At 44.2% G+C, this 22,698-nt stretch overlaps 1 protein-coding gene across 3 annotated transcripts in view; it reads right to left on the bottom strand.

Moving 5' to 3' along the window:
* Positions 1-22,698, bottom strand: part of CPNE4 (copine 4) — a 988,906-nt gene that overhangs the window by 338,328 nt on the left and 627,880 nt on the right. For all 3 annotated transcript variants that reach the window (XM_029589334.1, XM_029589333.1, XM_029589332.1), the window contains exon 4: positions 13,144-13,323. In XM_029589334.1, the coding sequence (XP_029445194.1) occupies positions 13,144-13,323 (180 nt within the window). The remainder of the gene's footprint in view (positions 1-13,143; positions 13,324-22,698) is intronic.

Here is a 22,698-nt window from a genome sequence, read left to right as displayed (position 1 = left end):
TGATATTCTCAATCGTCCGAAGCCCGATTCACATCCCTAAAAATTTATACAACAATGTAACTTTTTGCTGAAAGTTTTTATGAGCATTAACCATATCGCTGACAAACAAAATTGACAAAAGTAATGCCGATACTTAACCAGATAAATCAGAATTTACCTAGATAAGTGCATTATGTATTCACAATATTTTTTATACATAAACTCATGTTGCAGGGTGCAATAATGCATATTTATAACCTGCATACGTCATATATGTGCAGGTTATAAAATATAGGAGTAGATTTTTATGCATCCATATATTCCTGTATATGGGTGCGTGCACAGCTGTTTGAAAGTTATCCTCATATTATTTTTAATTATCAATTCTTTGGAAGATTCTTTCCATGAGAACATAAGAATTAAAGTTTTGTCATACTGGGTCAGACCAAAATTCCATCAAGCCCAGTAACCTGTTTTAATAGGTCACAAGTGCCTGGTAGGATACCCAGGGATAAGCAGTAGATTTTCCCCAAGTCCACCTTAATAATAGTTTATGGACTTTTCTTCCAGGAACTTGTCCAAATCTCTTTTAAACCCAGCTACACTAACAGCTTTTACCACACTCTCCACAATGAATTTCAAAATCCAATTATGCACCAAAGAAAACATTTTTTTTTGTTTTAAATATATTACTTAGCAAATTCATTGCATATTCCCTAGTCTGTACTTTTTGAAAGAGTAAATGACTGATTCATGTTTACCCATTCCATTCTACTCATTATTTTATAGATCTTTATCATATCTCCCCTCAGCCATTTCTTCTCTAAGCTGAAGTGCTCTAACCTCTTTAACCTAGTAGGGAAATCATTCCATCTCCTTTATCATTTTCTTTGCCCTTCTTTGTACCTTTTCTAATTCTGCTATATCTTTTTTGAGTTATGGTGACCAAAATTACACACAATACTCAAGGTATGTTCGTGCCGTGGAGCAATATAGAGGTATTATGATATTCTCTGCTTTATTCTCCATTCTTTTTCTAATAATTCCTAGCATTCTATTTGCTTTCTTTGCTGCTGCCACACACTGGGTAGAGGATTTCAACGTATTATCTACTATGATGCCTAAGTACTTTTCCTGCATGGAGACTCCCAATGTAGAACCTTGCATTGTGTAGCTTTAATTTGGGTTGCTTTTCCCTTTGTACATCACTTTGCACTTGTCGACATTAAATGACATCTGCCATTTGGATTCCTATTCTTCCAGTCTCATGAAATTCTCTTGCAATTTTTCAACTTTGAATAATTTTGTATCATCAGCAAATTTGATCACCTCATTCTTTCTCATCTCTAGGAAATTTATAAATATGTTAAAAAGCAGAAATCCCAGTATAGATCCCGGGGGCACTCCACTATTCACCTTTCTACAGTGAAAAAAGTGGCCATTTAGCCCTACTATCTGTCTTCAATCTTTTAACCAGTTCTCAATCCACAATAGAGTATCGCCTCCTATCTCATCACTTATTAATTTCCTCAAAAGTCTCTCATGAGGTATTTTGTCAAATGCTTTCTGAAAATCCATATACACTATATCAGCTGACTAAGATTTATTCTCATGTTTATTCATGCCTTCAAAAAATGTAGCAGATTGGTGAGACTTCCCTTGGCTAAATCCATGTTGGCGTTGTCTCATTAAACTACGACTATCTATATGTTCAGTAATTTTGTTCTTTATAATAGTTTAAACCATTTTGCTCAGCACTGATGTCAGTCTCACCAGTGTGCAATTTTCTGGATTACCTTTCAACCCCTTTTTAAAAACCAGTTATTCTGGCTACCCTTTAATATTTAGGCACCATACCAGATTTTAATGAAAGTTTACAGATTACGAAAAGTAGACCCACAATTTCATTTTTAATTTCTTTTAGCACTCTGGGATGTATATCATCTGGTCCAGGTGATATGCTACTCTTTAGTTTGTCTATTTGCCCTAGAACATTTTCCAGATTCACTTAGATTTGTTTCAGTTCCTCTGAATCATCACCTTTAAATATCACTTCTTACATCGTTCTCATTAAAGACCGAAGCAAAGAATGAATTTAATTCTTCTGCTATGGTCTTGTACTCCCTTAGTGACCCTTTTACCCCTCAATCACCTAATGGTCCAACTGACTCCAGCTTAGGCTTTTTCTTCAAATGTATCTGTTAAAGTTTTTATTATGTGCTTTTACTTCCACAGCAAGCTTCTTTTCAAATTCTGTCTTTGCCTTCTTTATCAATGCTTTGCATCTAACTTGTCGGTGCTTATTCTATTTCTTGTTTTTTTCATTTGGATCCCTTTTCCATTTTTTTAAAGATGTTTTCTTTGGCTAGAATAGCCTCTCTTACTTCACATTTTAACAATGCTAGCAGCCATTTGGCCTTCCTTCCACTTTTTTTTAATGCATGGAATACATCTGGTCTGGGTTTCGAATATGATATTTTTAAACAGTGCCTCCATCTGATGTAAACTCTTAACATCTAGAGTTGCTCCTTTCAGTTTTCTCCTAACCGTTTTTCTCATTTTCTCATAGTCTCCCTTTTCAAAGTTAAATGCTACACAGTAGATTTCCTTAATGTCCTCCCTTGAGTTATCAAGTCGCTATTGCCAAGATACACCATTGTCTCTTGCACAAACTATTGGGCCGATACAGTAAAGTCTGCGGGAGTGCAGGCGAACACCCGCTCTCCCGGCGCGCGCACAGGCCACTCTCCTGTGCGCGCGATTCTCTATTCAAATGAGGCCCGGTGGTAAAAACAGGCAAAAGGAGGCGCTAGGGACACTAGCGCATCCATAGCGCCTCCTTTTAGACTGCAGCGGCGGCTGTCAGTGGGTTTGACAGCCGACGCTCAATTTTGCCAGCGTCGTTTCTCGAGTCCGCTGAGAGCCATGGGCTCGGAAACTGGACGTCGGCAAAATTGAGTGTCCGGTTTTTACTGCTTTTCTGTGCACTTTTCCAGTGCCCGAAGAAATTAGCGCCTACCTTTGGGTAGGCGCTAATTTCTGAAAGAAAAATGTGCAGCTTAGCTGCACATTTTGTTTTCTGAATCGCTTGGGAATACCTAATAGGGCCATCAACATGCATTTGCATATTTCGGGTGCTATTAGGTTCGAGGGATTGGACGCGTGTTTTTGGCCCCTTACTGAATAAGGGGTAATGCTAGTGCGTCGAAAACGCGCGTCCAATGGCGGGGTACTGTATCGGCCCGTATGTGTTGCACTGATTAGGTGCAAAATAGCTTCCCTCTTGTTGTTCTTGTACTAGCTGCTTCATGAAGTAGTCCTGATTTGATATTTACTCAGTCAATACTGGGGTAATTGAAATCACCCAGTATTGCTGTGTTGCTAAATTTTATTAGCTTCCCTGATTTCTTTTTTTAAATTATATATATATTTTTTACTTTATTTTTATTAAAATTTAACATTATTTCAAATACAAATCATATTTGAAAAGAAATACAGAGGATATATTGTTGACAATAAATACTTGTGAAATGGTAATAAGAAAAACACCACAGCCTTCTTTTGGTAAACTAAAATAAAATAGAGGGGGGGGGGGGGTGAAGAAGTCTAGGAGCAAATAAACTATTCTGATGAAAAAGGGAGCTAAAAGAAAAAAAAAAGAAACTAGACAGCGTGCCTGACCTACATTACCCACAAGCTTAATTATCATCTTTAAGTAGGTTGAGGGGAAACAACACGCCCAGCCTCAATGAAGTCTTTCAATTGAATAGGGTCAAGAAAAACAAATCTAACTGCAATCAATGCCACAATACATTTGCATGGATATCTAACAACGGAAGAAGCTCCCAATGCTAGCACATCTAGTTGCATAGCAAGAAACTTTCTTCTACGGTCCTGTGTTGACCTAGTTAAATCAGGAAACACCCACATTTTCTCCCCTTTGAAAGGCATTTCATGTTTCCAAAAACAAAATGAAGAATATTATGTCTATCTTGTAGAAACATAAAGAAAACAAGTAAGGTAGCTCGATTATAAGATGACAAGGAAGAGTTCTCAAGAAAATCCGTTAAGTTCAAGAAAGCTTCTTGTGGTTTCCTATCCATATTTTTCTTGGTAGATGGTAAATAATAAGCCTTTTGAATAGGAGGATAAGCCAATTCCTGAATTTGCAGAACTTCTTTCATATAGAGCTGGAACATTTCAATTGGAGAGAGGAATGGGATTTGAGGAAAATTCAGAACATGTAGATTTAAATTCTTGGAAACATTCTCCAAACTTTCTAGTTTATGAGATACCACAGTAGATATTCTGCTACTTGTTTAGCTTACAAGTCTTTTATCTCAGAGATCGAAGTCTCCAGATTGGAAATGGAATCTTGATTTAAACATTTGGAATGGACATCGAGTGTTATAGTAACCAGAAATGAAACAGACTTTTCAACTCATTTAAGGACAACCCACAGACTATCCAAAGTTACTTGAGTAGCTTTAATCAACGTAGGTCTGACCTGAAGAATACTAAGAGCGTCCCGAATCCCGTGTAAGCCAGAAACTTTATCAAATGAAAAAACTTCATCCGCTGCTCGGGTGTCAGGGACCATTCCCGCAAACATACGATCTGTCTCCTGACATGGCTGGAACTGCTCCGCTGCTTTAAACTGCAGTCCCTCAGCAGCAGCAGGAATAAAAATGCCACCAGGAAAAGTGGGATAAATGCCAGAAAGAAGAATCTTGTTACACCTTGCGGCCAAAGGTGGCTGCAGCCGCCATTGCTCACCTCTCTTTTTACAACTTTGGCTCCATTGGGTGAATTTGCGGCTTCGGCCAACTACCGCTGGCCTTCCAGCTTCTGTTCCCAGGCTTGCTCGAGCAGCATGGACGCTGCTGACCGCCATCTTACCCGTGGGGTTCCCTAGGCACGCACGCTCTCCAACCAGCTTTAACCACGTCATGGCGGGAACCTCGGGGGCGTCTCTAGCAGATGACGTCACTCCACTCTGATACTTATACTCGCCAACCCAGATAGCCGGCGACTTGGCAACAAGTTCACTTGCTGCATTCCACAGCTTCTCTTCACCTTATTCCGGTTTCTGCTTCTGTGGTATAAGACTATCGGGTACCCGCTCCTAGGGGGTCCTCCTCTTCGCTTTGCTATCCGCTCCTTGGAGCTTTTCACCCGGACCTCAGCCTTCCTCAACCCTGAGGCCTACTTCAGGACTTCCTTTGCTTCCAGTTGCTGTGAGTACCTTCCTCTGGATCCTTGAGGTGATTACTACGTGGGAATCCTCTCCGGTGTACCCCGCTCTGTGGACCATTGGTGTGAGGAGTCACTTCTAGGGGTGTGCATTCGTTTTGAACTTAAATGGAAAACGCAACTTATTTTTTTTTTTAACTTAAAAAAATGATGAGGCGTAAACGATCGGATTTCCAACTTATTCAACATAGCTATGTTGAATACGTTGGAAATCGCGATTGTTGATCTAAATAAAAATTTAAACCCCTTACCCTCCTTAATCCCCCCCCCAAGACTTACCAAAACTCCCCAAGCTGGCCAAAAGTTCCGTGAGGGTCCGGGAGCGGACGCGTGGGGAATCACGTGACGTCCGCGTCACTCCGACGTGACGCCAACGTCACGTGGTCCATCGCGGTTCCGCTCCCGGACCCCTCGTTGGACCCAAACGGCACTTTTGGCCAGCTTGGGGGGGCCTCCTGACCCCCCCAAGCTGGCCAAAAGTGCCTTTTGGGCCCAACGAGGGGTCCGGGAGCGAACCCGAGGGGAATCATGTGACGCCGCGTCACTCCGACGTCACGCCGACGTCACGTGCTCCTTGCAAAGGAGTTCAGGAATCGCGTCCTGACCCCGCTGGACCACCAGGGAGTTTTGGTAAGTCTTGGGGGGGGGGGGGGGCGGGATTAAGGCGGGTGAGGGGTTTAAATTTTTATTTGCACATATGGACATAGACTCAACTTATGGAATTCTCCATATGTCCATATTGACCGCAAATGGGACCCCCTTTCGACTTTTGGACTTATGAACTTAAACTTTTGGTCTGCACATCCCTAGTCACTTCCGGGTTTCCCCCTGCTCTGCAGGACACGCACAATGTCACCATCAGAGAAACCCTCGCCGGTGTACCCCGTTCTGCGGACCATTGCCGCGAGGACTAATTCCCAGGTTCCTCTCTGCTCTGTGGACCTGTGTCGTGATACCATCAGAGGAACCCTCGCTGGTGTACCCCGTTCTATGGACTACTATGTGTTCTCCTATCGAGGAACTCTCCTGCATACTTCACTACAGATTCAGTGTATTTCAGTGACTGTACTTTCTCAGCATTCCCCGCTCTGCAGGAGGTACCGCTTCTCACCTAGACTCTCATCTCTCAAGCTGAGTCTGACATCAGTATCTCTGCTGCCGTACGGTGGCTTGCCTCCAGGGGTCATCCTCTCCTGCTCCACACCTATGTCTGCTGTATCCCATCCCGTAGCCGAGGCTCCACCTCCCGATGGTGAGACCCAGCGGGGCTCCTCCCCCTGGGCGGTTATACCTCTCACCTCGGCCAAAGGGCCCACTCACTGACTTATCCTAACACATCTGTTCCGGCGATTCTGCTCTCGTGCCGGCGGCAAGTCCAGGAAGCAGCGGTGATGACTGTGCGACTGGGCTAAGCGATGTTTATTAGCATTTAAATCATTAACATGAATTAATGCAAGGCAAAAAGAGATTACAACTTAACACCAAAAGAAGAATTGTTATGACCACCAGTCGCGGCAGGCCCAACTCACCGCATATCTGACCTGGCCTTCTACCTCCGGTGCTCTCGCAGCAGTGGCCAGTCACCACAGCTTTATTTCTCCCAGTTCTCTGCACTCCACGTGGCGGCCTGGACGCCACCGACCAGCGCTCTAATCCTGGGCCTCTCTAGGCATGTGCGCGCGCGCTACCTGCTCTGCTTTTAAAGGGACTATGGCGGGAACTCTGGGTTCGTCCCTGCCTGATGACATCATTGACCCGGGATATTTAAGCCTCACCTGGAGCCTCCACTAACCGACTTGGCAATGAGTTCCATGGTTTCTATTGGTGCCATACCTTCTTCCCTGACCAACAGTTCCTGCCGTTGGACCTCTGCGCTTCTCCTTCCAGGTTCCTCTTTCTGCACTTCCCGCACCGCGAGCCCTGGCTCAGCGCAACCTAACTGGACTCCTTCTCAGTGCTTCCCGCTCCTCAGAGCCAGGCTTAGCGCAACCTTACCCAGACTCTCTCTCTGCACTTCCCGCTCCACAGGCCCTGGCTCAGTGCAAGCTACTGGACTTATTCTCAGCGCTTCCCGCTCCTTGGGGCCAGGCTCAGCGCAAACTTTCCCAGACTCTTCCTCAGCGCTTCCCACTCTGTGGGTCCTGGCTTGGTGCAACCTAACCTGGACTTTCTCAGGACCAGGCTCAGCAAATAAATAAATAACCTGGACTTTCTCAGGACCAGGCTCAGCGCCAGTCTACTTATGAGTTCCAACAGCAGTGCCCGCTGCTCCTGAGAATCCCCACGGTACTTCTCCTTGAGGACTTTGCTTCAGTGCCTTCTCTCTCCAGGAGTTGGCTCTGTGCAGTGCACCTTCTGACTGGGCCTCGGAGTCCCGCTCCTCGGGGCAGCCCTCCATGCTACCACTACAGAAGATCCCGTCACTGGCTTGCCATGTCCCAGGCAGAACCCTGCACTGCTACTCTCCAGGCACTGGCTACAGCGGGTTCCCGCTCTAGCCCTTATCCAGCGTATTACAGTTTGTGTCTTCACATCTGCACCTCCTCTCCTCAAGGCCACTTCCATGTGGTCCTGCTCTACTCACTTCAGAGCTGCAGTGGTCTTACACTTCCTGAGACTCTCTCTCCTCCTCCCTCCGAGAGTGTTCCTGTCTCAAACTGTGCCTATCCCTAACACTCTCTGCACTCACTCGCCTACCCTCTCCGGGACCAGCCACACAGAGGCACTCCTACGTCCTACTGGCCCTGGCACCCAAGGGCTCAACCTGCGGGGAAAGAGGGTCGGCACATGTGAAGTTCCAGCTAGTCTCTGTTTAAGGGGAAGGACTCCCTTTTTCTCACTGCTACTACTACTTTAATATCTGATAGGCTGGGCTGGCTCTGTAGCAATACTCAATCCTCTGCCAACTGCCATTGCCTCCTCTCCCCTTTGCTGCTACAGGGGTTTTTGATGTCACAATATAGTTTATTGATATACCGCACCACTCACTAGTACTACTCTAATAGTGATTGAATGTCTGCCATACCCACTCAATCAAGCTGATAGACTGAGTACACTTCACTGCCTTGCAAGCACTGCCGAGTTAGCAACTTGCCAGTGGCATAAACTTAGACTCTGTTGTGTGGCTAGGGCTATCCCTTATAGTGTGTCTTTCTTTCACAAACATACGGTATATGTGTGTGCACCTCCTTTTGCACACACAATAAAGAAACCCATCAGTGAAGAAACTGGCAAGGCTGCTCTTCTGTTCTCTCTCTGCAGTCTACACTATAAACAGTGCATTGTGTAGAGTCAGAGAAAATCCTATCTACTTTTTCTTTGTCTCCATTACCCTGGCCCAGACAGAATGCAGCACTTCCATCTTTTTCTCATACTGAGAGCTCAGTGACTGCAGCAGTGAAGATAACAAAAAGCTCTTTGCCAGTGCCAAATGTTTTCTCTTTTCTTCTTTTCAAGAACCTTTTTCTTTCACTCTAACAGAACTTCCAAAAAAACAACCTTTTCTGTGAAATCCAACAGAGAAAACTGAGTTTCTTTGCACATGATCAGACCTTTCAGTGGAAGGACATCAGAGTTACTAGATACAAGTACCAGCTATAGGCTAGTTTTAAAACATGTTTCACCTTGATTTCTTCTCTGTCCTATTTAGTTGCCTATTTCTCTTGCTTGGGCTCCATTTAGGCTACTACTTCACAGGTATTGTTTATTTGCTATAATTACCTTCAGGAGAAAAACCCCAGTCTCACTACAGCACTCTTACATGGGTCATAGACTTTAATGGTAAACAAACAAATGAAATGAAATTTTTCATTTATAATTGAGAGCACCCTCTATATGATTCAGGGGGGCAACAAATGAAATAAAAATGGTCTTATTTGTTGCATTTTATCCATTTGTTTCTAGTGAATGCATACATATAGCTAACTATCTATAGAGCTACTCTATATAAAGATTGTAGATCTATAGATAGATAACATAAGAACATAATATATGCCATACTGGGTCAGACTAAGGATCTATCAAGCCCAGTATCCTGTTTCTAACAGTAACCAATCAAAGTCACAAGTACCTGGCTAGTAGAGATGTGAATCGGAACTGGAATTGGTTTCGATTCACATCAGGTTTTTTTTTCGTCCGGCCCGATCGCGGTTTTATCAGCTGCGCCCGAGCCGATAAACAAAAAACCCACCCCGACCCTTTAAAACTAATCCCTTAGCTTCCCCCACCCTCCCGACCCCCCCAAAAAACATTTTACAGGTACTTGGTGGTCCAGTGGGGGTCCCGGGAGCGATCTCCCGCTCTTGGGCCATCGGCTGCCACTAATAAAAATGGCGCCGATGGCCTTTGCCCTTACCATGTGACAGGGTATCCGTGCCATTGCACGGCCCCTGTCACATGGAGGGAGCACTGGATGGCCTGCGTCATCTTTAAAAATGGCGCGGGCCATCCAGTGCTCCTACCATGTGACAGGGGCCGGCCAATGGCACGGATACCCTGTCACATGGTAAGGGCAAAGGGCCATTGGTGCCATTTTGATTAGTGGCAGCCGACGGCCCGGCAGCGGGAGATCGCTCCCGGGACCCCCACTGGATCACCAGGTACCTGTAAAATGTTTTTGGGGGGGTCGGGAGGGTGGGGGAAGCTAAGGGATTAGTTTTAAAGGGTCGGGGTGGGTTTAGGGGTTATTTTTGTGAGCCATTTTTCCAGCCCTCCCCCAAAACGATAAGAGAACCCCCACGAACAATATCGTGGGGTTTTCCTATCGTTTTGGGGGAGCCCCCGATTTCTGACGATTTTAAAAATATCGATGATATTTTCAATCGTCCGAAGCCCGATTCACATCCCTACTGGCTAGTACCAAAACATTAAAAAGATCCCAAGCTACTAATGCTGGTAATGAGCAATACTATTCCTTACTGATTAATAGCAGTTTATGGATTTCTCCTCCAGGAATTTATCCAAACCTTTTCTAAGCCCAATTAAATTAACTGCCTTAACCACATCCTCTAGCAATGAATTCCAGAGCTTAACTGTGCGTTGAGTGAAAAAGAATTTTATCCAAATTGTTTTTAATGTGCTACTTGCAATTTCATGGATTGCCCCCTAGGCTTTCTATTATCTGAAAGAGTAAATAACTTATTCACATTTACCCTGATTTTGTAGATAAATAGCTATTAACATACATAGATAGATAGATTGATATGGAATTGAAAGTGTATGTAGTAAGGAAAGAAGATGCTGAGATGTTTTTTTTCCTGTAAATTCACACTACTGAACCAGTTCTCTGCACCTCATTTCACAAGCAGTCTGATGAATTAATTTGCAAGCTGAAGTTTATGATTGAACTAAAACTGTATTCTTCTGCTTCCCAGAGAAATGATCTAGCAGTTAAGCTGAGAGCTAAAAACATCCAACAACCCAACATTTTACTTCAGATCCTTTGCTGCCATTAGCATAGCAGTAATATTGTTTCAAACCATCCACTGATGAAGAATATCTTTGGTAAGATCTTCAATAATACACAGCAATTCAGAGAACCCATCTCAATTTTTCAGTCTGCAATGAGCAATGACATTTAAAAAAAAACCAGAGAAACAAAAAGTCTGATTTTTATAAAAGCATGAAGTGCTTTAGGTGCCTGATGTAGGATTCTATATTTAGCCATTGGTAGGCTCCTAAAAATTGTGCTGAACATAGGAGCCTAAATTAAAATTTAAGGCACCAACAACTGAGGTTCCTTAACTGCCTAGTGCTGAAAATGAACACTAGGCAGTTAAGAGTTCCCCTCTCAAAAAAAAAAAAAAAGAAAGAAATAGTAGAGCCAATAGCCCTTCTGATCTCCCATCCTGCCAGCTCAAAACAATAAAAAAACTGGAGAGCTTACAAAGACGCTCCTCTGATCCTCTCTCCCAGCCTGAGACATCTGCCTGGTTGCCATGAAAAGTAAACTGTCAGGAGGACACTTTCTTATGATCCTCCTGGCTTAGTATCTATCTTTTCTCTGCCAGCAATGCTACCGATGCTGTCAGATCAATCAAAGATGCTATGCCGGAAGAATCATAAGACTGTGATCTCACGGGTTTATTTACTTTTCAGGGTGGCCAGGCAGAATTTTGAGACTGGGAGGAGGGATTGGAGGGGCACCCTGGGGATGTATTCCAGGATTTTTTTAAATATGGGGCTAGTGGAAGAGTGTTGCGCCCTGTTGCGCAGGATGTGGACCCTTAAGCCGAGGTGGAGTTGACGCTACCTACAGGGCAAGCCCTACAGGTCCCCACCGTCGGTAGGCAGAGCTTGCTGACTGACAGAGGCCAGCTGGAGCTTCGCCAATACCAGCCCTTGTTCCCTGCAGGTTGAGCACTTGGGTACCGGGGCTGGCTGGAGTTAGGTGGGCCTCCATCCGAGGTTTTCTGATGGATGAGAAGGTGGTCAGCCAGGGACAGCAGTGGTAGGAGTAGCAGGTCAGATCTGGATGAGGCGGAGTCCCAGAGACCCGGGCGCCAAATGGAACAAGAGGCAGACAGGGGGCGCCCGAGTAAGAACAGGCCAAAGCCTGAGAAGCCAAGTCCAGAATGAGTATAGCAGAGGTGTCATTGAACAAGCTGGAGTCAGGGCAGGTGGCAGTCAAGGTAGAACAGTGAGGCAAGGCAATGGTCAAGTCCAAGAGATAATCAATGGTGTAATCAGACGAAGCAGAGGTCAGGTCCAGGAGATGATCAGTAGCGTGGTCAGGCAAAGCAGAGGTCGGGTCCAGGAGAAGATCAGTAGCGTGGTCAGGCAAAGCAGAGGTCAGGTCCAGGAGATGATCAGTCTGTAGAACAAGTAGATTAACGCAGGAACACAGGAACAAAGGAGAATACCGGAACTAGAATCAGGAACATGCACAAAACAGGAACCAGGAACACGAAGGAATCACCAGGGAAGCAACGATGTACACGACCAGCATGGAGACTAGTTGCAAAGGCAACTAACTGTGGCTGGGCCTGGCCTTATATACCGGGACCCAATGACATCATCATCTGGGGGTGCAGGTTAGCTTCCCGCCATGGCCCCTTTAAAGGAAGAGGAGATGCGCGTGCCTAGGGAGGGGCATGGCGCGGGATGGCGGTGTCTCCCCGCAGACCATGGAGGGAGCATGGACATCCGTCACGGAGATAGGAGCACCGGGGTTGGCCCGAGGTCATAGGCAGCGGCCTATGGCCGTGAGAGAAGTGAAGCCAGACGATGGAGCAGGCAAGAGGGTAAGAGGGCCTGGCTGCGGGCCTGCTGCGGCCGGCACATGCAACAAAGGGAAGATTGGAAGGGCTGTTGGCCCTACAATATAATTGTGCAGATGGAAGGTGGGTTTGATGGCCAGATTTAGGCCTGTTCCTGCTGCACGTAGATCTGGTGGCTCAAGTTAGGAGCTAGGTGCCTAACTTCCTCTCCTTGCCTATTTTTATGGTGCCAAAATTTAGGCACTCAGAGCCCACAAATTTTTAAATTAGAAAATCTAGGCACCTAGAGGTCAATATTCAGACGCATTTAACTGGATAACTCAGAAGTTATCTGGCTAAATGAATGTTTGGGCTTTATCCAGCTCAATTCTAGCCAGATAACTATTTATCCGGCTAAAATTTTAGCTGGATAAGTCAGGGGCATTCCAAGGGCAGAACTAGGAGGAGTAGAGTTAGCTGGATAATTTATCCAGCTAACTTTAGTATAGCTGGATATACAGTGGTGTGACTGCACTGCTGAATATATAGGCTAAGTTATCCGGATACATTTATCTGGTTGAGCTGTACAGTGGCTGAATATGGACTTTCTAACTTTTAAAGTTAGGTATACAGGCTCTTTTAAATATCAGGCTATTTGAATATGACAGCAGATAAGGACCATCTCTAACAAAGGGAAAAAAAATGTGATACCTACTTGTCCAAGAGTGCATTCCATGCCCCCCAGAAAGTCCGCATCTTTCAGCCCATTGTGATTACTGCTGATATCATGGCATTCAAACCGAAGACGCTGAACTTCTTCAAAGTAAAAATCCACTGTAAATATTTTAGAGAAGATTGGATTTATGCAGGTTCGAATCACTTCCGTCCTGTCAACCTAGTAGAGAGAGAACTACAGTGAATGGTTTTGGAAGGAACAATATCATGCTAAAGCAGTCAACTTTTGTCACTCACTGAGTCACTTCGGCTATGGATTGAACTTCAAAATAGAAGGGTGATGAACATTAATATCCTTTTTCAATGACATTTTGGGAGCATAAGTGATGAGAAAGAGGGATTTGTCATGTATGAAAGGGCATCCAACAGTGATGGTGAACTCCTGTCCTCGAGTGCTACAAACAGGCCAGGTTTTCAGGATATCCACAATGAATATGCATGAGATAGAGCTGCACAAGATGGCGGCAGTGCATGCAAATCTTTCTCATGCGTATTCATTGTGGATATCCTGAAAACCTGGCCTGTTTGTGGCACTCGAGGACTGGAGTTCACCATCTGGCATACAATGTTAATGTTACATTTTTACCCTACTGAGGTGTAGTTATCTTTTTTTTTTTTATTATTCTTTATTTATTAATTTTTGGAATATTACAAATCAAACGATTTATAACAGTAATCACAGATGTCATGTTGGAAATTATTACAACGGATAACAAAAGAAAACCTAAGTGTACATGTATCTTTTTTTTTTTTTTTTAATGGAAAAAGCAGTCTGTGAAGATGTTTTTGCCCTGGTTTTCACTTGGATCTGAATTAATGAGCTGCTTTGTATGATATTGCAGCTCAGTAGCACATTAATTCAGATTTGAAGTAAACTTTTGCATATAGCAGGCTGTGCATGAAAGTTTACCACATGTGATATGGGAAAATTGTGAATGTTTTTGCAAAAGGGGGCAATGCATGTAAAAACATGTAAAAGCCTGAAAAGGCTGGTATTTTTCCGCTTTTCAGGCCGTTTAAGGAGTGCAGGCCCCCATCTGCAAAACAATCAAAGCTTAGTACTTTGGCTTCTAGGTATCAAATATTTTATAATATAAACCAAAAGAAAACATTAAAGTAATTCTTATAATGTACCCTCACTGAAAAATAGGATCTAATATTCAAAAGTTAAATACTGTAGCTAGTAATAAGTGAAGAAGTCAACATCTATGTGGGTTACTCATGCACTGAAAGTACAGGTCCAGTAAATCAAATCTTCATGTGGATCAAGTGATTTTTTTATTGTTTCGTGTTCATTAAAGGATAATAATGCAAGACATAATAATTACACGCTCACCAAACTTGAACTGAAGTATGCCACACTTGAAGTAAATTGGTTTGAAAATTCACCTTTTGCAGAAAATATAAATTCCATATTCAGCAAAAATTATATGTGTTTAGTTTAAGTTTTAAGAAGAGAAAATCTTCTATAACTGTATATAGTATAGTTTCTTGATCCCAAAGTTTTCATCATATAGGGCCAAAGAGTAATAATAGTGAGTCTGCTAGAATTATTTCTTCCTTGTTTGCAGAAATTAATTATCAAGTTTATGCTAGTTATTACAACTAGATGGGCAAGGGATTTCTTTTCTTTTGAAAACACCATCAGATCTGACTCAGATATATCTAACGTCCTAAGGGCCTGATTCACTAAGACTATTCCCATATTCTGTGTCTATGGTTAAAAAGCTTAATGAATCAGGCCCTAAAATTGAAGGAAATGTTATTAGGAGATCAGTGTTATTAATGATTCAGTGGTAAGATGACTAGGAGAGTTTTTATTTGTTTTCTCACAAGAATATTGATATGATTTTAATATTGTCAGCTACCACAAAAGATTCATTGTTCTACGTTCTATTATTTTTGTAGCATAATGAGCTATTCATAGGCTGAAGGCAAAGATGTCTCTCATCTGCTGGTGATTAATTGCCCCTCCACTTTTGTTTAGTATTTATTTTATTTATTTAGAAACTTTTATATACCGGTATTTGTGGGGACATCATACCGGTTCACATAATAACTGCAAGGTTGGAAAGTACATTTCAACAGGGATAGTAACTGGGCGCGGGGATCACCAATAGGCAGAATGAAGGATAGAAAACAAGAAGGTCATAACGAGAGAATAACAATTAACAATTTACAATTTACATTGAATATCTCCTTAATATAAGGAGAGGGGCGGTCACCTAGAGGGGGGGGGGGCTGCGGAGGGGGAGGGAAAGCTATTCTGCGGAGGGGGAGGGAAAGCTATTCTGCGGAGGGGGAGGGAAAGCTATTCTGTGTAGGCATGGTTGAACAGAAGTGTTTTTAGTTTCTTTTTGAATTTGATTGCACAGGGTTCAAGGCGCATGTGGACAGGTAGGGAGTTCCAGAGGGCTGGACCGGCAATTGAGATGGCACGGTTGCGGGTGGAGGAGAGATGAGCTGTTTTCAAGGATTGAACATGTAGGGTGCCTTTGTTGGTGGATCTGGTGGCTCGGGTGGAAAAGGAGGCGGTGAATGGGAGGTCGAGCCAGTTTGAGTTGTGGGTGTGGATGGATTTGTGTATTATGGTCAAAGTTTTGTAGTGTATGCGGGACAGGATGGGGAGCCAATGTAAGTCCTTAAGGATGGGGGTAATATGGTCGTGTTTGCGTGTGTTCGTGATGAGTCTTGCAGTAGCATTTTGCAATAGTTGGAGGGGTTTTATCGAAGATAGGGGGAGCCCTAAGAGGAGGGCATTACAGTAATCAAGTTTGGAGGTGAGGGTGGCTTGAATCACTGTACGGAGGTCATGGGTGTAGAGCAGGGGTCTGAGTTTCTTTAGAACATTGAGTTTGAAGAAACCGGCTTTGAGGATGGAATTGATGTGAGGTTTCATACTGAGATTGGGATCGAGGAGGACTCCGAGGTCCCTAACGGAGGGTTGAGCAGTAAGGAGGTTAAGTTTAGGGTCGTTAGGCGGGAGGTCAGGGGGATGCGAGGAGATGTGGAGGAGTTCTGTTTTGTTTGTGTTGAGTGCAAGCTGAAGGTTGGTGAGGAGGGCGTTGATAGCTGCTAGGCAATTTTCCCAGTGTTCCAGGGCATCAGATATAGAATTGTGAATGGGAATGATGATCTGTACATCATCAGCATAGAGGTAAAATTTGAGTTTAAGGTCTGAGAGGAGGTGGCAGAGAGGTGTGAGGTAAACATTGAAGAGGGTCGAAGAAAGTGATGAGCCTTGCGGGACTCCTTGTTGTAGGGGGTATGAGGCAGATAGGTTGTTTCCAATTTTAACAGAGAACTTTCTGTTAGAGAGGTAGGATTTGAACCAGGTGAGGGCTATTCCTGAGATGCCGATGCTTTCTAGCCGTGTCAGGATGTGGTGGTGGCTGATGGTGTCGAAGGCCGCTGAAATATCGAGAAGGGCGAGGAGGTAGCTGTGGCCTTGTCCCAGACCTCTGAGGAGATGGTCAGTAAGGGAAAGGAGTAAGGATTCAGTATTAAAGTGTTTCCTGAATCCGAATTGGGAAACATGGAGGATATCATGGTTTTCAAGGTAGTCCATGAGTTGAGAATTAACCACTTTTTCCATTAGTTTGGAGATAAAAGGGAGGTTGGAAATGGGGCGGAAGTTGGCGGGGTCTTTTGGGTCTAGGGAGGGTTTCTTGAGGAGGGGTTTAACAACAGCGTGTTTGAGGGGGTCTGGGACTGTCCCATGGGTGAAGGAGCAGTTGATAATGTCTGCTATAGTGCTGGCTATGCATTCGGGGATGGCTATTAGAGCTTTGGTGGGGATGGTGTCGTTGGGGTGAGAGGCTGGCTTAAGTTTACGAAGGAGGCTTATGATTTCTTTAGAGGAGGTAAGGTCAATTGTGGCCATTGAAGGTTGGGTAGGAGGGGGAAACGAGGGTGGGTTAGTGGGGGGACAGGGATTGGTGGGGGGAAATCTGGAGAGCAAGTTGGAGATTTTACTTTGGAAGTAATTTGCCAGTTCTTCACATTTAGCCGCAGCCTCAGAGTCTGGAATGGTAGGAGAGATAGGGGTGGTGAGGCTAGTGACATAGGAGAAAAGAACTTTAGGGTTGAATTTATATTCATGGATTTTTTTGCCATAGAAGTCACGCTTGTGTTTGAGGGTGGACAGTCTGTATATATGTAAGGCTGTTTTGTAGCTGGAGGAGTGTTGCGGGGTTGGGTCCTTGCGCCATTTTCTCTCTTTTTGTCTGAGATTACATTTTAGGGTTTTTAGCTCTTGGGTGTACCAGGGCTTGGAGGGTTTCGCTGCGGTGTTTATAGTACGTTCGGAGAGTGGGCAAAGCTTGTTGGCAATGTCTTCAGTGAGGCTATGCCAGGAAGCTAAGGCTGTGTCTGGGTCTAAGCAGGTTAGTCTAGGTAGGGAAGAGGCTAATGCGTCAGATAATTCGTCGCTGGGGCAGGTTTTTCTGGATTTGATGGTGGTGTGAGTGGGATGGTTACTTGGGAGGGATTTCTTCATGGCGAGTCGGCTTTCAATGAGATAGTGGTCGGACCAGGGCACTGGGGTGCAGGTGGGTGAGTCGGTGGTCTGGAAGCTGGAGTTAATAAACATTAGGTCCAGTGTGTGACCAGCTTTGTGGGTTGGAGATGTTATAATTTGACGGAAGCCTATGGCAAGAAGTGATTGAGTGAAGGTTTCGCATGATGCAGTGGGGGGGAGTGAGTCAACATGAAGATTAAAATCTCCAAGGATGATGGAAGGGGTATCTGTTTTCATCCATTCTACAACAAATTCAATTAGGGGGGAGGGGTTGGACTCAAGGATGGTGGGGGGGGCATAAACAAGGCAGATTTGCAGGGTAGCTGTCTTAAAGAGACCTATTTCAAGTTTGGGTGGGGCGGGTATGCTGATGGGTTTCAGGTTAAGGTGTTTCTTAGCTGCTAGGAGAAGTCCTCCTCCTCTTTTTTTAGGTCGGTGGATGGGGAATATGTCATAGAGGGAGGATGGGAGTTGATTTATGAGGATGGTATCTGATTCTTTGAGCCATGTTTCTGTGACTGCACAAATGTCTGGAGTGCAGTCCGTAAGTAGGTCATTGAGGATTAGTGTCTTTTTGGATATAGTATAATTAGCTGAGGCAAAACTAATCACACAGACCCAAAAAATCTAAGCAAGAAAGTGGTGGATGCATGAAACACCGGTCACTGTGCAGTTCCTCATTACCTCTCTTCTCTTCTCTCTCCCTTCCCCCATCCTTTTAAACTATGTTCATCATGCAAGTTCTTCAATATCTATGTACTTCTTCTCCACCGCTAACTCCTGACTCCATGCTTTCCACCATACTACACCAAATGCCTGGAAGAGACTTCCTGATTTGGGTGAGTCATACTCCTCTGTCCTCTCTGGCTGTATTCAAATCCAATTTAAAAACTCACTTTTTTGAAGCTGCTTTCAAAATCTCAGCCACTTCTCTACAATAAATTCACTTCCCATGGACCTGATTGTCATGTATATTATATATGACTAGACCAGTGATGGCTAACCTATGACACGCGTGTCAGAGGTGACACGCCGAGACTTTTTGCTGACACACGCAGCGTTTCGTGGACTATCGGGAATTTATTATTTTTTTTAATCGGCTGTGCAGAGCCTTTTTTTTTTTTTATCGGCTGCGCCGACCCTTTAAAACTAGTTTTTTAGTATCCCCCCACCCTCCAGACCCCTCCACCCCCCCCCCCCAATGCCCCCGGGCGCAGCGACAGGCAGATAGGCAGGGCCGTGGTGAGACTCATGTCACCAAGGCCTGAAGAAAAAGATCAAGTTTAAACATGCTGATGCTCCTCCTCCTTCCTGCTTGTGCGGCCCCGAAACTAAACGTTGCCGGAGCCACCTGGGCTGGAAGGAGGTGAAGCATCAACGCGTGCAGAAGAGGAGCAGCGCTTGCGTTTATGGGCAGCCGCGAATCCCAAGTCACAGCGGCCCGAGAAGAGGAAGAGGCCCGGTAGCAGGGCCGCTGCAAAGCCCATCCTGCGGCGACCCGCTAAGAGGAGGCCCAGAGGTGAGAGAGAGGCTGAGAGTCTGTAGAGGGGGTGTGTGTGTGCGTGTATGAGATGAGTTGAGAGATTGTGTGTGAGAGTGAGGACCTGAATGTTTGCAGAGACGGCATGTGCTTAAGCAAGACAGCATGTGGGAGTGAGAGAGAGCCTGTGTGTGTGAGAGTCAGACAGCATGTGCCAGTGAGAGACTGTGTGTATGAATGATTGTATGAGAGAGAGCATGTGACAGTGAGAGCCTGTGTGTGTGTGAGAGAGAGAAATGCATGTGAGAATGAGAACCTGTGTGTTTGAGGGAAGAAGATGGAGAGAAAAGAAACAGAAAAAAAGACAATATAAAAGGAATTGGAAAAAAAAATAAGAAAGGGAAGGTGGGAAAAAATAAGAAAGGGAAGGTGGGGAAAAAAAGCCTGTGACCAACCAATTAGAAAACGAAGATCAGACAGCAAAGGTAAAAAACAAAATAAATTACTTTTTAGTGATTGGCACATGTAATCTTTGGGAATGTGCAAGAATAGCACTTTCTCTATGCGGATCTCACAATGTACGAGATCAGCATGGAGAAAGTGGAAGTCCATGGGGCCTGCACAGAGGAGGCAGCAGAATGGGCTTCAGTGTCAGTAGCAGCAATCGGCACCTCCCCAATAGCCATGCGGCATCAGTGACAGTGGCAGCAGAGGAATGAGAGAGGTTCTGAGGTTGCTGGCAAAAGAGAGGGGGGTCTGCCTTTAGTGTATGCATGTGAATGAATGGGACTCTGCATGGGGGTGCCTGCGTGAGAATGAATTGGTGCCTGCCTGGAGGATGGAGCGGGAGTGGTGTGAAAATGAATGGGAGCCTGCCTGGGGTTGTGTGTGTGTGTGTGTGTGTGTGAGAATGACTGGGAGCCTGCCTGGGTGTGTGTGTATGAGGGAGCCAGTGAGTGTGAGAGCATGAGTGTGTATGAGAAAATCCAGGGGAGTAAGAGTTTGTGGGGGGGGGGGGGGGGGGAGAAGGGGGAGAGAGTGTTTTCATTGAAGATTTAGCCAATGAAATTCAGCAACAAAAAAGTCACTAAGCAGGTAAGGTAAAGAATTATTTGTTTTTGCTTTATTAATAAATACAGTATATATATTAAAATTAACTTTTTGTTATTAATATTAGAGCTACAAATATCACAAAATTATGGATTTTTCTAGAAGTGACACACCACACCAACCGAGTTATGCTCGGGTTTTTTTTATGAATTTTGACACACTGAGCGCAAAAGGTTGGCCATCACTGGACTAGACTATAAGCTCCATGGAGCAGGGACTGTCTCCTATGTGGATCTGTACCTTGCTGTGTACGTTTAGTAGTGCTTTAGATATGATAAATAGTAGCAGTATAGTAAAAAGAAAAAAAAGGAAATAAAAGGAAAACAAAGTAATGTAATGCATATTACCTAACAGCAGTCAAACCAGGACTTTTGCTACCTTACACCAGAGTAAATATTTTTCTGTTTGAGGGCTGCTGAAAGTGAATGAAAGGTACATATATATTAGGATAAACAGATGTTTGCGCAGCGTGGAGGTTGGGTGCTCCATATCTTTTTTCAGGCCATATCAAATCTCTCTCTCTTTTTTTTTTCTTTGAATCTAAATAGCTTCTTTCAACACAGCTGCTCTTTAACATGACTTGAATATTTTTTGGTATACAAGTGCCTTGCAGAAGTCAAAACAATTTGGAGTGAATTGAGCCCTGTGAAGAACAGCATCTAGATGCGAGATTCTGCCTTGGCTTCCTCTGATGGCTATTACTTAGTGAAATAATACTGATATTAATTGGGGGGGGGGGGGGGGGGGCGGGGAGGGCAGGGGTGAAAGTGGACCTCTTGCCTTCCCGTCTTGACAAGGTGGATGGTTACATAATATTGTCCATCAATGGAAGGAGTGAAAAAATGGTAGAACTACAAAAAAAGTGTGATTTATCTGTCTGAAGGAAAAAATATAGTAAAACAAAAGCTCCTATAGTATACTTTTAATTGTTTATAAGGTTAGGAATCAAGCATTTTCAGCAAGGCCCGTGGCACCAGAGGCAACTTAGCTGTGGTTGGCCATGCCATTGCTTTGAATTAATAACTCTTTGACATGCTTATAAATAATAAACTCACCGAGCAGAACATTTCCGAGCAAACAAGCAAAGGTTATTAAATTTAAAATGCTTTGTTGTACTTTGTAGTGGCTATGTCAGTGTGTCATGGTTGACATAGTAATTGATAGATTTCTTTTCCAGTTTCCACCCCATCCTTACTCTGTGTGTGTGTGTGTGTGAGAGAAAAACTCGTAAGCAGTACAGTTAGAAGTTTGTAACGGCCTGCGTGCATCTGAATCACTGAGGAACAGGGCCGGTGGAAGCACTAGGCAGCTGCCTAGAGCACCACTGGTCCAGGAGCGGCGACTGCATGACTGCTCCTTCTTCCTGCCCATACGGCCGAGAAGAGAAAGTGGTGGGTCTGCACGGGCGGGAAGAAGAAGAGGCCATGCAGGAAAAAGAACAGCGCATCCCCCGGGCTGTTGCAGGAAGAGGCCAGCACTGCTCCCAGGTTCGCGCGGTGTTTGAGCACAGATGGAACAGAAACAGCGCCCCCTCCCCCCACAGGGAACAGTGCAACATCAGTGCCTGTGACCTCAAGAAAGAGGCTGCTGAAAGAGGAGGCTGCCGCTGGACCTCTAGTTCTACTAGGGAGGGGCGGGGGGGAGGAACTGAATGAGTGACAGCATGTGTGTGTGTGCGCCTGTCTGTGAGAGCATTTGTGTGTCTGTGACTGTGAGAGCATGTCTGTGTCTGAGACAGCATGTGTTTGTATGTGAGAGCATCTGTGTATGTGAAAGAACATGTCTGTGCGTCTGAGAGAGCATGTCTGTGTCTGAGAGCATGTTCTATGATTGAGCATGTGTGTGTATATATGAGAGCGAGAGATTGTGAGGATCAACCTCCCCAATCTCCCCTGCTAATCCACGACAATCTCATGGCATCTGGAAATCAAAAGTTCCCAAGTATGAACAGCCGTGGATTTTTAAAAATTCTTTTTAAGTTTTAAGTATTGGATGGTGTTTGGAATATTTTATTGGTCTTTGGAAAATTTATGTGAGTTTTAAATTATTTGATTTTATCTATTTGTCAGCTGTTTTGAAATATTCTTTTTATTAGTATGGTTTTAATTTTATTGATGATTTATATTTCCTGTTTTTATTATCTGATGTTTTCTGAGGAATTGTAATATTTCCATTGTTGCACTGCATAATAGTCTGGTCTGTTGCGGTTAACGGTTCAGTTTTTGTCTGCACATTTTTATTAATACTTTATGATTATTTTATTCTGCATTTATGTGAGGATCTGTTTGTATTTTGTATGTGTGGCTGAGTTGACGTATTCTGCTAATATGTAGGTACTGTGCAGGGATCTACAGCAGTTTGGTTTTTTCTGTTTTCCTAATGGTAGGTGAATTGGCATTTTAGGGGCTGGTGTAATAATTGCAGTT

The sequence above is a fragment of the Rhinatrema bivittatum genome, chromosome 2 (genome assembly GCF_901001135.1).
Source record: "Rhinatrema bivittatum chromosome 2, aRhiBiv1.1, whole genome shotgun sequence".
Lineage (NCBI taxonomy): Eukaryota > Metazoa > Chordata > Amphibia > Gymnophiona > Rhinatrematidae > Rhinatrema > Rhinatrema bivittatum.
The sequence above is the reverse complement of the archived record's forward strand: the minus strand, read 5'-3'. Positions and strand labels throughout refer to the sequence as shown.